Source organism: Xenopus laevis, chromosome 5L, assembly GCF_017654675.1.
Source record: "Xenopus laevis strain J_2021 chromosome 5L, Xenopus_laevis_v10.1, whole genome shotgun sequence".
Classification (NCBI taxonomy): Eukaryota; Metazoa; Chordata; class Amphibia; order Anura; family Pipidae; genus Xenopus; species Xenopus laevis.
Window position 1 is genome coordinate 58,882,497 of NC_054379.1, and position 18,780 is coordinate 58,901,276.

An 18,780-nucleotide genomic window follows, 5' to 3' on the forward strand; every position below is an offset into this window, starting at 1 on the left:
ATCACTTTTTGGTAAAATATTGCTTTTGGAAAATAAATTCTTTACCAAAGTTCAATGACTTTGGCAGAAAATAGTAGACTGCATCTGATCTACTCATATCAGTTTTACAATGCCCCAGCAATATTTAAAAAACAAAAATGAAATCTTTCATCTATCTTTATGGAAATAAAGATATGTTTTTAAAATAACCCAGAGTTCCAAATCTTTTTGTTGGTATTAAGACTAACATACCTACATCTATAAAACAGACCCTTCTGACTGAAAGGAAGGCCAAGTTGGTAAGAGGAGGATAAATGTTTAGACATGGTGCCATATATCACAGCAAACTTAGGTTCCAGTGATCTTCTCCACAGGAGGTCTATTAATTAGTAAATTACAGACAAACCATGGCAGTAATTATATATTATGACAGATAATTATGATACTGTATCTAGTAAAGGTGATCCCATTTGAGTTTTCCATCACCCTGCAGTTACCAATTTAGAACTATAATGAAAAAAACAATAAAAAATGCATTAAATGGCTATAGAGCACAAGATGGAAAATATAGATATTAAAAGTACTTTATGTTTCCAGCACATCAAGTAAATGGTATATGAAGTATACAAAATTTACCTTTCATCCACATTGCCTGTATTAATCTGCCCCGGATCACAAAATGGAGAGAACGGGAACATATCCCAATCATCAGAACCTTTTTTATCAGAAAGATTTGCCCATCCTGGAGTGGATGATGGCCCACTAGAAGGAAAACCTAGGCCTAGGCTTGTAATATTGCTTTGTCCTCTTTTGAAGGTATAAATTCCTTTCAAGTGATCAGGACGCTGCAAAACTTCATCTGTGCTACTAGCATAGCTTGATTTATTATCTGTTTCATCATTTTTATTTTCTGTAAACTGTAGCACTGATAATTCTCCATCTTCTTTTGAATAATCTATGTTTGCGACATCAACAGGAAGCACTTCAGATTCACAGACCGTTTTTGCAGACTCACAGCTGCTAATATATTGATCTTCTCTCCTTCTTAGGGTCTCTGAACTCCCAGCAACACTACCAGTTCCTTTCTGGTTTGCTGGATAATTCTCTATATCATCTGTCATGTCAGTGGTGCTTCTACCCAGGCTTCCTCCTAAGCGTTTCGGAGGCAGAACAGGTGAAGTAGTAAGGGAGGTTGGTAGGCTTCTAGAACGTGACCTCCCAACTACTGAAAGACATGGCCGCTGCTGTGAGGAAAATACTGAGCCATCCCAGACTAAAAGAGAGAATTAACAGTATTAATGGTTACTAATTAACAGCAATCTAAAAAAATGTACTTTTTTCCAGAAGTGTAGAATTTCAGAAGACAAGTTATGTAAAACATGTACACCCCATTTCTTTTTAATTTAGGTGGAAATATCAATATTTAATCTTCATTGAAACAGGATACAATTATAAACTGAACAAAAAAAGAAGTATGCCATTGGTCCTAATACCAAGTATTGCTCCAATCACATAGTCATTTCTAACAGTTCCAGATCCTCTGGATCAACTGGCAGTTAAGCAGGTTAAAAAAAAGTTAAAAGGTTTCTGTCTAGAGTACATTGTCCCAGAAGTCCTGGTCACTGATGTGGAATAATGAATGCTTTTTAAAATCCCTTTCCAGACTCATTGGCACCTATAACATTCAATCTAAAGGCCTAAGAGAGTTCTAACAATGTAGACTTGTTGATATCACACATTTCAAAAGCAAAGAGCAAACAAAAGTAAATGTCTGAGGTTTAAATAAGCCAGGTTCTTCCAAGATTCTCTCTAACAATGTTCTAATCATTTGTGCCTGGTCTGGTGCATCTGACGGTAATTTTAGGCATTTGAGCAAATTATAGCTGTAGATGTGTACTTATTCTTTCCACATGCAAGGTCTGCATTTATATTTCTTTAAATTACAAAACATAAACCATGCATTATATTTGTCTTATTTTATCACCTTTATTTAACCAAATAGTTTTTATGTTTTAACACAACTGCATATCAAACAAATATTATTTTTACCTTTGGGCAGTGTATCTGAAATGTCTGAAGGAGTCCTTTTTGGAAAGCCAGGACTAACACTTGATCTTCCACCACAGCTAAAGTGTCTTTGGTATACAATAGTTTTAACTTTTTCTTGAAATATCTTTCCATCTAAGTCAAGAGGAAAAAAAGTTTAACTTTGTCACAGTGTCAGATAAACAAATAAATACAAGGTATTTTTCATGTTAGACACATACCATGCATGAACAGGCCAGTCCCCAACAATCCCACTGTCCTCTTAAACTTAAGTTGACTGTGCAGAACATTTTTACCATATTTTCTACTATATTAATTGCCACTTCTCAGTCTTACTGCTTGTTTAAATCTAACTGCAAATGCCTTTTCTGCTGGTTTGATATACACACTTCTAAAGACTTAGCATGATGTGATTTTTTGTTTTGTCTTTGCAGTAAGCTGTAACAAATGGTGAGCAATATCTAGTAGTAGGCTTTACACGACAACAGCTCTTATATCCTGATCAGTGTGGAGATGCCTGCTACTATACTTAATATGTGTTCGGCCTTAAGCTCATTAAATTCACCCAAAGGGGTACACAAGAAAATTTAAGCCATAATTGTGGTTCAGATGCATTTGTATATACAAAACTTGCAAAAAATAGTGGGAGCACTTACCAGGTACTAGGATTCACCTGTGCATGTCACAAAACCGAAGATCCCAACGGTTGCTTCCAAAGAGAGAGTGAGTTTGTAGGTGCAGCACCAAGGAATCCAGGAGGTAGAAAAATTAAAAATATAAACCTTTATTCAAGCATTTTAAAATGGTAGTATGAAAAAGCATGCCCCACACTAAACAAAGGGCTGTTCACTCAAAGTGAACAGCCCTTTGTTTAGTGTGGGGCATGCTTTTTCATACTACCATTTTAAAATGCTTGAATAAAGGTTTATATTTTTAATTTTTCTACCTCCTGGATTCCTTGGTGCTGCACCTACAAACTCACTCTCTCTTTAGATGCATTTGTATACATGACAAGAATCTTTATTAATGGTTCTGAAATTAAAATGAGCTATATCGCATATAGTGACATAGCATATAGCATATTAAAGGGCAAATGATAGCCTGCCGCAGTTTGACAGTGTGAAAAAGAGGAGCATCATCATCATTTATTTATATAGCGCTGTCAAGATACGCAGTGCTTTGAGTATAAGAAATAAGGGAAAGTTGTGCTCACCACTAATTTGTAAAACCATAGTTTATAGAGAAGCAGTGGCCACCTTCATGTTGTAGTTTACACCCTTTCCAGCTATAGTCAGGTGATCCCAGTGGTGACCAATAAAAGGGCAACCATGTTTGGGAGTTTTAACCTTGAAAGCAGCACATAAGTTGCAGGTAATGAAGTAATAGAATTCTTAATGAATCAGATGAAAGTTTACTGTAGGACTGGCCATACCAGGGATGACTTTGTCCATATATTGCAATATATTTAAGCTGGCCAGCTTTGTCAAACACTTCCTGTTTTGTATAAAGGGTAATGCATTTTTTATTAGCTTAAGACAAAAAGGGGCACATTTACTAAGGGTCGAATATCGAAGGAATAAGCGTTCGATCACACGATTAAATCCTTCGAATCGAATGATTCAAAGGATTTTAATCGATCAAACGAAATTCCTTTGATCAAAAAAACCTTGGAAAGCCTATGGGGACCTTCCCCATAGGCCAACATTGATGATCGGTAGGTTTTAGGTGGCGAAGTAGGGGGTCGAAGTTTTTTTTTAAAGAGACAGTACTTCGACTATCGAATGGTCGAATAGTCAAACGATTTTTTGTTCGAATAGTTCGATTCAAAGTGGTAGTCGAAGTAGCCAATTCCATAGTCGAAGTAGCCAAAAAACACTTCGAAATTCGAAGTATTTTTTATTCTATTCCTTCACTCGAGCTATGTAAATGTGCCCCCAAATGTCAGAATTTCCTAACTATATTGATAATGGGTTGAGTGCAGAGGACCTCTTGTATTTGTCTAAAAAGATAACTATACCTATATGTAATGAAAAGAAGAAGTTGCTTGGATTGTGACACACATATGTGTTGGTTGCTGGGTGAACAGCTAAAAGAAAATTAAATATGAGCTTCAGTATTTCCAGATCTGGAGGTGATCCAAGCACTTCCTCGATTATTTTTATATACGACAAACAAACTTCTTGTGGTATACAGGTAAGATGTCCTTCCCTGTGTTCCTGAAATACATAGAAAAAAGTTTTACAGAGATAAACATTTGTAAATGAAGGGGTGTGAGAGATGTGAAATGGTTTATATTATCTCTAATTATTTATTAATTCCAAGGTTTTTTATGTTCTTCCAAATAAAGGCAAAAGTCAGATTCTACTTCCTGTATTAACAACAAGGTAAAACAAATCTGCAGTACACTGAGAAACCCACTGTATAATGAGCTTCTTCTTATCTCACAGCCTGCAGCTTGGGGAAGGTAGGGTTTTTCTATACAGAGAGCGTCTTAGTGGACTGCTGATCCATATGAAAGTACAATGTATCTCTAGCTTCAATTTCAGATTTTGCACAATTGAGTTAAAAAACACAACTCTTTCTTAATTATAATAGGCAACATTTATGTTCAATGCAAGCCCTATTTGTTAAATTAAAGTTGAAAAAGGGGTAAACTTCCCCTTTATGCACACTCTGTTTGGGTAATTTTAGATACTGACATTTTTTATTTGCAGTCAGTTATTATTCATACTTTTAACTTGTTATACAGATATGGGATCCGTTATCTGGAAACCCGTTATCCAGAAAGTTCTGAATTACGGAAAGGCCGTCTCCCATAGACTCCATTATAATCAAATAATCCAAATTTTTAAAAAATTTTTCCTTTTTCTCTGTAATAATAAAACAGTAGCTTGTACTTGATCCCAACTAAGATATAATTAATCCTTATTGGAAGCAAAACCAGCCTATTGGGGGTTTTTTTTCAAAATGAATCAGTTAATAGTGCTGCTCCAGCAGAATTCTGCACTGAAATCCATTTCTCAAAAGAGAAAATTTTGAAATTTGACATGGGGCTAGACATATTGTCAATTTCCCAGCTGCCCCAAGTCATGTGACTTGTGCTCTGATAAACTTCAATCACTCTTTACTGCAAGTTGGAGTGATAGCAACCCCCTCCCTTTTCCCCCCCAGCAGCCAAACAACAGAACAATGGGAAGGTAACCAGATAACAGCTCCCTAACACAAGATAACAGCTGCCTGGTATATCTAAGAGCAACACTCAATAGTAAAAACCCATGTCTCACTGAGACACATTCAGTTACATTGAGAAGGAAAAACAGCAGCCTGCCAGATAGTATTTCTCTCCTAAAGTGCAGGCACAAGTCACATGACCAGGGGCAGCTGGGAAATTGACAAAATGTCTAGCCCCATGTCAAATTTCAAAATTTTCTCTTTTGAGAAATGGATTTCAGTGCAGAATTCTGCTGGAGTAGCACTATTAACTGATGCGTTTTGAAAAAAACATGTTTTCTCATGACAGTATCTCTTTAATGTTTACATGATTTTCTAGTAGCATTAAGGTATGAAGATCCAAATTACATAAAGATCCCTTATCCAGAAACCCCCAGGTTCGGCGCATTCTGGATAATAGATCCCATACATGTAGCAGCATATGCACAGTCAATTCTCTCAATATACATAAAAAATAAATACAATTTAAGGCTACCAGTTAAAGCATGATTTGTAAAATCATGTAAAAACAACCTGGAGAACTTGACAAGCAAGCAAGAAGTGATGCACCACTCTTCCTTTCAGTAACTGTTGTATGTTAAACATTTGATGTGGGTGGTTATCTCTTATAAGAAGCTCCAATGCAGCCAAAAGGTTTTTCCAAACACCTGTCTATAGAACAAGAGAGAGAACAGAAGTTAAATTTCTTTTATGTCATTGGGGTATATTTATCAAAAAGAAAAGTTAGAGATCGCCACAGTCCTCTAGTGTGAAATTCCACCACTCTCCATTCATTTCTATGGGATTTTGAAAGGCATATTTATCAGAGTATGAATTTTCATTTTCACCCATTGATAAATACTCTTTTAAAAATCCCATAGAAATGAATGGAGAGTGGCAATCTCTAACTTCACTTTTTGATAAATATACCCCAATGTATATAATAAATATACACATTTATTAATAATAATAATGATAAGGCTTTTTTTTATCACTAGTGGGCAAGCTGCAAAAAACAGATGTATTAAACCATTTTTTTGACTAAAGTATACTTTGTCGTGGTGTGCATGTCTGCTAACCCAGAACGGAGTGCAGAGAGATGTGTCTCAAGTAGTGCTGTAAACAGATAAAGCCACATGCAGTGGAGACACATGGACATCCATGATAGGCAAACAAAGGATCACCAGGTGTCTCGAAACTCCAGATCCCGATACTGAATGCTTTTTCATGGCATGCAAAATACCAGTGTACTGCACGCTGGTGGTCAATTACATCTTGTGTTGGTAAAGAAGCCTTAATTATGTATATCGACTGCAGTAATTTATTTCTGTGCAAGGATATCATGGGTATTTACTTCTCTAAGCCTTATATAAAGGAATGTGATAATTAAAGAATTTGTGGTTATAAAACAAATGCCTCAAAACACAAGTTTCAAAGCATTCTGTTTTAACAAAAGCTGCACAACTGCAAACGATGTATGTTAAGTACACTTCACATGTTGCATATGCTTTCATCCTATTAAGTTGGGACACACAAATAGCTTGCTTGTGGCATTCAAACTTGGTGACAAAGAGTAGTTGAAAAATGTGTATACAAATAGTGTCCATGAATTGGTCCTCAAACAAGCTACATCAAACAAGGCCATATCTGATGACTTAGTTGCCTTAATATTTGATGTATATTTGTTGGGGAGATATTTTTTCAGCTACTGAAAACTGAAAATTTCTCTGTGATTCTGGTAGTATGTATGCAGGTTATGATGTTAATCATAACTATCCTGTGTGAAAATATAAAAGTTTCACAGAGGAATCATGAACCTTTGTGTCCCATTTTGCTGCTTAAACGATTCTTAGGAAAACCAATGAACACTGCACATTTAATACTTTTGTAAGACTGAGATTCAGCTCAATCCTTAGTATTCAGGCAAATTAATTCATTACCCTGATTCATCTGGAAATTAGATTTTAATTAATAATTGTTTCATTAAATCACAAAATTTCAAATCTTTAAAGCACTGGACAGTTGAAGTCACCAAATGTTATTTTCCAGACAATATAAACTGGTACTAGTCAGTATTTTCACCAAATCCCAAAACTGAATTAGGTGCATATATATATATATATAGATTTTACCTTTTAAATAATTCAGAAAGATGTTTGGTCTAAATTACGCTAATCTAAAAGTCCCTGATGAACATAAACAATCTCATGAAAAAAATCCCTTAAACAAACCTGCACACATCTGCTTCTCCATAAAACCTGAGAAGTTAAGATCATTTTTAGATGTCATCACACAAAAACAAACTTGCATCAACATAAACAAAGTAAACTTCATCAAAAAATACCTCTGCCTTTGACCAGATCTTCCAATCTAGCAGCAAATGTTCTAATAACCCGACATCTTGTATGACAGCAATGGACTCTACATTGAGGTTTATTTGTCCAGACTCACACACGTTGAGCATTTGATCTCCAGTACAACCCTCGAAGAGAGTCTAAAAAGGTTAAATAATGAAACAAATAAACATACATACAAACGATAAAAAAAAAAAATAACTTAAACTACCTATCGGGCCAAGCACTGACATGCTGTTAAAGTGATACTAGAAGTCAGCTCCAAATTTATAACGAATGTAGAAATGGGATCCCTAGGACCTGATCTTTTGGTGATGGTTCTTAGTTTAAACCAAGCTGCTGTATTTTCAGTACTAGAAGGGCCCAGAAATAAAAAAGCAGTGGGGCTGCTACACAATCCCAGAGGAAACCCCAAGAGCAGTCCAGTCTGCAATTTTGTGTGGCTTTAGTTATGAAAATACAGTGATATCAGTACCTGGGGGATCGCAATTCTGCATTACTGGTCTGACATTACAAATGTATGGTTTTACTCACCTTTAAAACATGAAACCCAACAATGCATTTTGGTCTTATTAACACTTGATGTATAATTGAGTAAATGGTACAGTTTTCACTCTCTTGAATTCTCTGTTGGTTGCACTTTGTTAAAGTCAGAAGTATGCGTAATCCCAAGGACTGGGTCTCTTCTGAGCTGCTGATTTCTACCATCTAATACAATAAGAAGAAAATATTCTAAGAAAAATAATTCAGTGTTTAATAAAACAATACTTGTTTAACAATGAACATACCTGTTGTACTGGAAAAAAAAATACAGCTATGCAAACTCCACATTAATGACTTTGCATATACTGCAAATTCGATACAGAGGATATAGTGTGAGCCACAAGCTGAACTTGAGTCCTGTGTTATATGTGCAGGGCAAATCTATTTATTAAAAAGTTATAAACCTGGAGCAAGCAAATGCAAAGCCACCATGAAGAAGGTTGAAAGATATTCAGTAATTTCGATTATTTAAATTTTTAATTTTTTTGCAAATTCGAATATAATTTGTACAATACCCTAGTCGAATTACACAAAAATAGCTTGAAATTCGTTTTTTTTAATTCGAAAATTCACCTTGACCTTTGATAAATCTGCCCCTTAAAGTATGTATATAGATTTCTAAGATATTTCAGAGGAAAAAAGTATTTTTAAAAGCGTTTAAAGCATTAAAATGTCTGCATGTTTGAAAGCTGAAGCAAATGCTTCAGCAATTCCAATTACTACTAGGTATTTTTTATATCTCTAAATGCATTAATGTAGAACAGCTGTTATTATGGCAGACTGAGTAATAAGGGGCAACTTTGGGTGTTTGACACCACATTTTTAATTAAGGAAAGAATCCAGCATGCAGAATGTCCAAAATTGCTGTGTGCAATGGTTGTACATGGATTTAGAAACATAAGGTCACTGCTATGTGTTCTTGTGTTATTTTAAATAGAGTTCAAAGAGAAAAGCTTAGCAAAAAAAAGTGATGTTGGAAAGCAATATAACCACTTATTGCTTAAAGAAAAAAGTGTAGTGTAAACTGACTATGAAGATTTTCATTCATCCAGGTCATAGTATATCTAGTATAGGTCAATCTAAAAACAACTGGACTTGCTGAGTAATCAATGAAGACGTTTCACTACTCATCCGAGCAGCTTCTTCAGTTCAACTGACTGGTGTGGGAAATTCTCGGCATATAAACTCTTCCACTAATCCATTTACAATGGCACATTGTAACTCTTCAAAGAGGTGACATCTGAAGAAACTCACAGAGGTGTTGATTCTGTGTAGTTGTGATAGGATTATCCAATGTGTCATGCAACTCCTAGATACAGGTGTTACTTGTGAGAGTTGCATGAATGGATGTGTGAAGTGTTCTGAATCCGCCGGGGTACAGATGTTAGAACAGCATTGTATGTAGCAGACAGGTGCAAAGAAACGTCTTCATTGATTACTCAGCAAGTCCAGTTGTTTTTAGATTGACCTATACTAGATATACTATGACCTGGATGAATGAAAATCTTCATAGTCATATTGCCATTCATTTTGGAGAGAATACTCTAAAACTGGTTCGGGAATATGAAAGAACAGCTAGAAAAGTGGCAGACTATCGAAACCATCTACGCTTTAATCTCAGATGCCGACATCAGGGTCTCACCCCTTGTAGCCTGCGCCTGGGTTCCACAGAAAAAAGTCACAGAGCCAACAAGATTTTACAAAAAGCCCAAAAACATCTACTAAATGAACGAGTCAGACAGATCAACTTTACCATTGATGCCCTTAAGCAGAAAGTCGAAAATCTAAAATGGAGTCTGGCAAAAGAACTGCCTGATGGAACTCTGGAAGGGTGGTTGTGTTCGTTGAACATGCACAGATTGCTCAACACATTAAGAGTAAGGAGCGACAAATAAGCAAATTCACCACATTACTGTCACGAAGCAGCAGTTGGAAAAGGACTGAAGAACTAACATGGAGGCAGAAAGATGAGACACCAAAGAACACCAAAGACACTTGGGTTAGGAACCTATCAGATAGGGTACTAACCCAGCCTGAAAAGGATGTGTTAGCCAAGGGGTTAAACTATGCAGTGACACCACAACACATACCAGTAGTTGAACTCATCACAGCCACAGAGTCTGCTATCAAAAATAATAACTTGAAAAATGAAGAAGCAGAACAACTCCGGCTAAAAGTGTCAGCTGCTTTGTCAAGTGCCAGAACACCTCCCTCTAACCTTACTACAGAAGAGAGGAGAGCACTCAGCTCTCTGAGTAAGGACCCGAACATCACTATCCTGCCAGCAGATAAAGGGCGATGCACAGTTGTGCTCAACACAACTGACTATGACTGCAAGATAACCACTCTGCTCAGTGATAGCAATACATATGAACCCTTAGGGAAAGACCCAACCAGTGGTTACAAGAAAAAGGTGATAGGTTGCCTACAACAACTTGAAAAGGAGAAAGCCATTGATCGAACTTTATACCACCGTCTGTATCCCAGGGAAGCCACACCATGCTTATACGGACTCCCCAAGATACACAAAGAAGGAGCCCCACTAAGACCCATTGTCAGCAGCATAAATTCAGTGACATACAGCATTGCAAAATTCTTGGCTAACATCTTAGCCCCGTTGGTAGGCAATACAGTGCATCATATCCAGAATGCCAAAGAGTTTGTAACCAAGATTCACGGTGTTACACTAGAGGCAGAAGAAACAATGGTGTCATATGATGTCACTTCATTGTTTACATGTATACCTACTACAGAGGCAATTGAGACTGTAAGAAATCGACTGCAACATGATAACACCCTCAGCAGGAGAACTAAGCTCAGTCCCAACCAAGTTTGTGTGTTGCTAGATTTGTGCCTTAACACCACATACTTCAAGTACAAGAACCTTTTTATGGACAGAAACATGGCTGTGCAATGGGTTCTCCAGTCTCTCCCATTGTAGCAAACTTGTACATGGAGGAAGTGGAAAGGAGGGCCTTACTTACATTCCAGGGAACTACACCGACTCACTGGTTCAGGTATGTGCATGATACTTGGGTTAAAATCAGATCCAATGAAGTGGCGGCCTTTACAGAACACATTAACTCAGTGGACAATAACATCAAGTTCACAAGGGAAGATGTCCACGAGAACAAACTTGCTTTTTTTTGGACTGTTTGATCTGTATCCAAGAGGGGGGTAACTTGAAGACGGAAGTATACAGGAAACCCACTCATACGGATCAATATCTGTTGTTTGATTCCCACCATCCACTGGAACACAAACTGGGTGTCATTCAAACCCTGCACCACCGGGCGGAATGTGTGGCAACTGATACAGAGTCCAAAGACAAAGAGCAAAAACATCTCAGAGGAGCTTTGAAAGCATGTGGCTACCCAGACTGGGCCTTTGTCAAAACAGCAGCAACCAAGCCCAACAGGAACACCAATAGAAATAACCGCCCGGAGACACATAGCAGGCGAAACATAGTCATCCCATATGTAGCTGGAGTGTCAGAGAAACTCAGGAGGATTTTCAACAAACACCATGTCCCTGTGTTTTTCAAACCTAGCAACACACTGAGACAAAAACTGGTACACCCAAAGGATCCAACACCAAAAGAAAAACAAAGCAATGTGGTATATGGAGTCCAGTGTAGCGAGGAGTGCACAGATCTATACATTGGGGAGACAAAACAACTGCTCTCCAAGCGAATGGCTCAGCACAGGAGGGAGAACTCTACAGGGCAAAACTCAGCTGTCTTTCTACACTTAAAAGACAAGGGACACTCCTTTGAAGACAGCAAGGTCCAAATCTTGGATAAAGAAGACCGCTGGTTTGAACGAGGCGTGAAAGAGGCGATTCATGTCAAGGTGGAGAGACCATCTCTAAACAGAGGTGGGGGCCTTCGACACCACCTGTCTGCTACATACAATGCTGTTCTAACATCTGTACCCCGGCGGATTCAGAACACTTCACACATCCATTCATGCAACTCTCACAAGTAACACCTGTATCTAGGAGTTGCATGACACATTGGATAATCCTATCACAACTACACAGAATCAACACCTCTGTGAGTTTCTTCAGATGTCACCTCTTTGAAGAGTTACAATGTGCCATTGTAAATGGATAAGTGGAAGAGTTTATATGCCGAGAACTTCCCACACCAGTCAGTTGAACTGAAGAAGCTGCTCGGATGAGTAGTGAAACGTCTTCATTGATTACTCAGCAAGTCCAGTTGTTTTTAGATTGACCTATATTAGATGTAGTGTAAACTATTCCTTACCCTTGCAAAGAGAAAGACAAATGATCCGATGCCTCCAAGTTCATGTAAAATGCTTTGAATGTTTTTTAGGATGGATGGTTGTATCATCTTTAAGGCTTGAGAATCCAATATGTTGCTAGTAACATCTTTTGTACTAAATGGCCTCTGTGAAGGTGCAGTCTTTATACTTCCTTTCATCCTAATGACTGGCTCATAGATGGTATATTGAGATGGACTGCAAACATCGTAGGCAACAGCCAAATTTTCCTAAGGAAACACAACATGTGATTTTTATTTAATATCTTATTTCACAGAATTTCGACATAAATTACAATTATATCATAGAAGCCCAATCACCCAGCATGTCTGATATTTCTTATTGTGATGAGAAACTAGCTACAAAGTACAGAGTTAACAACAAATTATCTTATGAGGCAGGAGGTGTTCAGGTGCGCGAGTACCTGAAAACACTATCACTCAGTGGTGTGCAGCTTAGAGTCCTTCAGGGCTCGCTACTTTCTTTTAATTCTGCTCAATCTATCTGCAGCTTTTGCCACTGTTTTTGGATATCTCATATCCTTAATCTACACCTTTGTTCTTTGTCAGCTGATGAGCTCATTTGGGCCAGTATAATTTATATTTTGATGACACTCAAATCTACCTCTCATCCTCAGTCTTTCCCTAACTTTTAGCTTGTGTCACAGACTGCCTAACAGCAATTTCTGAATTGAATTTATAACTTTGCATTGTCTAAAAAAATTATCAAACCAGAACTGGTCATCTTCCCACCTTCGACTTTTGTTTCGCTTTCTGACATCATAACTGTGGAGAACAAAAATACAACCCCAGTCAGCTGCTTATGAGTTACCTTTGACTCTACTCTGTCCTTCATTCTCCACATTCTAATGCTTACTAAATCATGTCACTTTCACATTAAAGGGATACTGTCATGGAAAAACATGTTTTTTCCAAAACACATCAGTTAATATCGCTGCTCCAGCAGAATTCTGCACTGAAATCCATTTCTCAAAAGAGAAAAAAGATTTTTTTTATATTCAATTTTGAAATCTGACATGGGGCTAGACTATTTTGTCAGTTTCCCAACTACAGTACTACTTTCTGGCAGGCTGTTATTTCTCCTACTTAATGTAACTGTCTCAGTGGGACTTGGCTTTTACTACTAAGTGCTTCCAGGGAGCAGTTATCTTGTGTTAGGGAGCTGCTATCTCGTTACCTTCCCATTGTTCTGTTAGGCTGCTGAGGGGTGGGGGGGGGGAGGGAGGAGGTGATATCACTCCAACTTGCAGTACAGCAGTAAAGAGTGATAAGTTTATCAGAGCACATGACTGGGGGCAGCTGGGAAATTGACAATATGTCTAGCCCCATTTCAGATTTCAAAATTGAATATAAGAATCTGTTTGCTCTTTTGAAAATGGATTTCAGTGCAGAATTCTGCTGGAGCAGCACTATTAGCTGATACATGTTTTCCCAAGACAGTATCCCTTTAAGAACATTTCTCTCATTTGAACCTTCCTCACACAAGAGACTGCCAACATCCTTATCCATCCCCTTGTCATATATCATATAGACTACTGCTCTGTGAATTGTGCCTGTGTGTGTGCATGCTTGATCCTGTTTGTCAGGCATGTGCAGTAGACACCTCTTTGACTGTCTTCATGGTCAAGAGAGAAGGAAAGCTCAGAAAGAAAAGTATAGGAAGCAGAGCTTCATGCTAGACCAGGAAATAGCTGGTCTAAGCTGCAGTTTTGAACTTGTGATATAGAAAGAACATCACTGACGGCACTATTTTGAGTAACATTAGAGATTTAAAAAAGAGGTTAAAATACTTAGGGGCACATTTACTTAGCTTGAGTGAAGGAATAGAATAAAAAATACTTCGAATTTCGAAGTATTTTTTTGGCTACTTCGACCATCGAATTGGCTACTTCGACCACGACTTCAAATCGACCGATTCGAACTAAAAATTGTTCGACTATTCGATCATTCGATAGTCAAAGTACTGTCTCTTTAAAAAAAAACTTCGACCACCTACTTCGCCACCTAAAACCTACCGAACATCAATGTTAGCCTATGGGGAAGGTCCCCATAGGCTTTCTTGCCAATTTCTGATAGAAGGAAAATCGTTCGATCGATTTGAAGGATTTAAGCGTTCGATATACTGTAATGATTATTCCTTCGATCTTTCGATTGAACGAATATCGCTAAATCCTTCGACTTCGATATTCGAAGTAAGTAAATGTGCCCCTTATTATTTCAACAGACAGCAAAGTTTGAAGGCATAGTTTAATGCATGAAAAGACCATAGCTTTTTTTGCATTTATGCATCTACTGTAAGCCCCGTTTCTTCCCTCATCAGAACTAAGCTGAATAAAATCTCCAGTGTAAGGAGTACGAATGGTTAATATGTTTTCATTCTAATCAATGAAGATACAGTAACTTAAAGGGGAACTCACCTTTACAAAAAGTTATAGCATGTAATAGATGGGCCTAATTAAGCACTGTTTCAAAGGGTCTTTTTTTTTATGGTTTTAAGTATTTGCCTTTATAATCTTCCACTTTCTGACCCATCACTGAACCAAAAAACTTTAACAAAAAACAATGGTTGATTCTACTATTCATCTTTCAGTCTGACTTTATAACTGTTACATGGCAGTTTTGTAGCCCAAACCACTTTTTACAACATTCAAATATAAAAACATTTGTTAATAGTTACATAGTTAAATTGGGTTGAAAAAAGACAAAGTCCATCAAGTTCAACCCCTCCAAATGAAAACCCAGCATCCATACACACACCCCTCCCTACTTTTAATTAAAATTCTATATACCCATACCTATACTAACTATAGAGCTTAGTATCACAATAGCCTTTGATATTATGTCTGTCCAAAAAATCATCCAAGCCATTCTTAAAGGCATTAACTGAATCAGCCATCACAACATCACCCGGCAGTGCATTCCACAACCTCACTGTCCTGACTGTGAAGAACCCTCTACGTTGCTTCAAATGAAAGTTCTTTTCTTCTAGTCTAAAGGGGTGGCCTCTGGTACGGTGATCCTCTTTATGGGTAAAAAGGTCCCCTGCTATTTGTCTATAATGTCCTCTAATGTACTTGTAAAGTGTAATCATGTCCCCTCGCAAGCGCCTTTTTTCCAGAGAAAACAACCCCAACCTTGACAGTCTACCCTCATAATTTAAGTCTTCCGTCCCTCTAACCAATTTAGTTGCACGTCTCTGCACTCTCTCCAGCTCATTTATATCCCTCTTAAGGACTGGAGTCCAAAACTGAACTGCATACTCCAGATGAGGCCTTACCAGGGACTTATAAAGAGGCATAATTATGTTTTCATCCCTTGAGTTAATGCCCTTTTTTATACAAGACAGAACTTTATTTGCTTTAGTAGCCACAGAATGACACTGCCCAGAATTAGACAACGTGTTATCTACAAAGACCCCTAGATCCTTTTCATTTATTGAAACTCCCAACACATTGCCATTTAGTGTATAACTTGCATTTATATTATTTTTGCCAAAGTGCATAACCTTGCATTTATCAACATTGAACCTCATTTTCCAGTTTGCTGCCCAGTTTTCCAGTTTAGACAAATCACTTTGCAAAGTGGCAGCATCCTGCATGGAAACTATAGTTCTGCACAATTTAGTATCATCTGCAAAAATAGAAACAGTACTTTCAATGCCCACCTCCAGGTCATTAATAAACAAGTTGAAAAGCAAGGGACCTAGTACAGAGCCCTGCGGTACTCCACTAACAACACTGGTCCAATTAGAAAATGTTCCATTTATCACCACTCTTTGTAGTCTATCTTTTAGCCAGTTCTCTATCCAGGTACAAATACTATGTTCCAGGCCAACATTCCTTAATTTAACCAGTAACCTTTTGTGTGGCACTGTATCAAATGCTTTAGCAAAGTCTAAGTAAATCACATCCACTGCCATCCCAGAATCGAGATCTCTACTTACATTCTCGTAAAAAGAAATTAAGTTAGTCTGGCAAGATCTATTACGCATAAAACCATGCTGGCACAAACTCATAGTATTATGATTTGCTATGAAGTCTAGTATCTTATCCTTTATTAACCCTTCGAAAAGCTTTCCTAACACTGACGTCAGACTAACTGGCCTATAGTTTTGAGGCTGAGAACGGGATCCTTTTTTGAATAGAGGCACCACAATTCGCCAGTCTCTCGGCACTATGCCAGATCTCAATGAATCCTGAAAAATTAAGTAAAGAGGTTTGGCAATCACAGAGCTAAGCTCGCGAATTACCCTGGGATGAATACCATCTGGCCCTGGACCTTTGTTAATCTTAACATGTTCAAGTCTCTTTTGAATTTCTTCATGTGTGAACCATGCATCACTAGTTGTATTACTAGAATTGGGACTGTTAAGAAGGAAACCTTCACTTACTGGTTCCTCATTTGTGTAGACAGATGAAAAATATGAGTTCAGAATCTGCGCTTTTATTTTGTTTTCATCAACCAGCTGACCCCCCTCTGATAGTAAGGGTCCCACCCCTTCCTGCTTCATTTTTTTACTATTAACATATTTAAAAAATAATTTTGGATTTTTTTTACTGCTTGCTGCAATATCCTTTTCTATATCAATTTTAGCTTGCCTTATAGCTTCTTTGCATGATTTATTGGCCTCCTTGTACCTTATAAATGTTTCGGCTGTACCAGCTAACTTGAAAGCCTTAAAAGCACGTCTTTTCTTACCCACCTCAACACCAACGCTTCTATTGAACCAAAAAGGTTTTGCTTTGCAACGGCGTTCCTTGCTTACAAGTGGAATATACTGACAAGTATATTTATTAAGCAGCATTTTAAAGACTTCCCATTTTTGTTCTGTGTTTAACCCTGTGAAAAGCATATCCCACTTAATTTGTTGCAGAGATGCCCTTATACTGTCAAAGTTTGCACGTCTGAAATTTAGTGTTTTAGTTACTCCCTTATAGAATTGCTTCTGCAACAGAATCTCAAAGGAGACCATGTTATGATCACTATTCCCTAAATGCTCACCCACACAAATGTTAGAGATGAGTTCAGTATTGTTAGTTATTACAAGGTCCAAAAGAGAGTTATTCCTAGTAGGTTCTTGAACGAGCTGGAATAAAAAGTTGTCATTCAGCATATTTACAAACCTAATAGCTTTTTCTGTCTTAGCAACCCCATTACCCCAGTCAATGTCTGGATAATTGAAGTCACCCATAGCAACAACTTGACCCAGCTGTGAAGCCGCTTGTATCTGCAAGAGTAGCTGGCCTTCATACTCGACACTTATACGAGGTGGTTTATAGCATACACCAATGATAATTCTTTTTGTTACCTTTTGCCCAGTCAAAATCTCTACCCAGAGTGATTCTACACCCTCACCAGTGCCAGCTATTTTTATTTCTTTAGCGCATGGCTTTAATTCAGGCTTTACATACAAACACACTCCTCCATCCTTTTTAATCCCTCTGTCCCTCCTAAAAAGGGTGTAACCATTTAAATTCACAATCCAGTCACATGTTTCATCCCACCAGGTCTCAGTGATACCAATTATATCATAATTTTTAGAGCATGTAATTAATTCTAGGTCTCCCATTTTACCTGACAAACTCCGTGCATTTGCCAGCATACAGCGGAGGTTACTACTTTTACTTTTGAAATGTGCATTACTTAGTGAAGAATTATACGTTAAGTTAGTATTATTCTGTTTTCCTTGTAACAGAGGGACCTCCTTAGCTGGTAAACTGTATGCCCCCCTCACTCCTCCCCCATGACCCCTTTCTAACCCCACTGCCCCGTCTACACTAGCTTCCCCATAATCCTTTATCTCACCCACCCCCCCTTGCCTAGTTTAAACACTCCTCCAACCTCTTAGCCATTCTTTCCCCTAGCACCGCGGACCCCCTTCCATTGAGGTGCAAACCGTCACGGCTGTATAGGTTGTACCCCAACGAAAAGTCAGCCCAGTGCTCTAGGAACCCAAACCCTTCCTTCCTGCACCAAGACTTGAGCCACGCATTTAGCTCCCTAAACTCCCGCTGTTTTCCTAAACTTGCACGTGGCACAGGCAAAATTTCAGAAAAGATGACATTGGAAGACCTTTCCTTGATCTTAGAGCCTAGATCCCTGAAATCATTCTTTAAAGGACCAGTAACATCAAAAATTTTTTGTAAAAAATTCGTTAGTACACAACAAAAAAAAACACATGCACAAATTATACTTTAAAAAAGCAAAGTCTTTATTAAGCAATAACTTACAGAAACTCTGCTTCCTGTCTTCTACAGAAACGGCGAAAGGGCGACCATCCATTGAGCGGTGCTTGATTTCTCCTCCCTGGCTCTCTGCTGCTGGATCCTTCAGCTGACACATTCT

General features: G+C 37.9%; 1 protein-coding gene across 4 annotated transcripts in view; it reads right to left on the reverse strand.

Moving 5' to 3' along the window:
- LOC101027285 (lysosomal-trafficking regulator) overlaps nucleotides 1–18,780 on the reverse strand; it is a 223,919-nt gene that overhangs the window by 109,948 nt on the left and 95,191 nt on the right. For all 4 annotated transcript variants that reach the window (XM_018263118.2, XM_018263117.2, XM_018263120.2 and 1 more), the window contains exons 16-22: nucleotides 12,400–12,645; nucleotides 8,124–8,297; nucleotides 7,580–7,729; nucleotides 5,770–5,907; nucleotides 4,043–4,241; nucleotides 2,029–2,160; nucleotides 616–1,252 (exon numbers count right to left, since the gene is read on the reverse strand). In XM_018263118.2, the coding sequence (XP_018118607.1) occupies nucleotides 616–1,252; nucleotides 2,029–2,160; nucleotides 4,043–4,241; nucleotides 5,770–5,907; nucleotides 7,580–7,729; nucleotides 8,124–8,297; nucleotides 12,400–12,645 (1,676 nt within the window). The remainder of the gene's footprint in view (nucleotides 1–615; nucleotides 1,253–2,028; nucleotides 2,161–4,042; nucleotides 4,242–5,769; nucleotides 5,908–7,579; nucleotides 7,730–8,123; nucleotides 8,298–12,399; nucleotides 12,646–18,780) is intronic.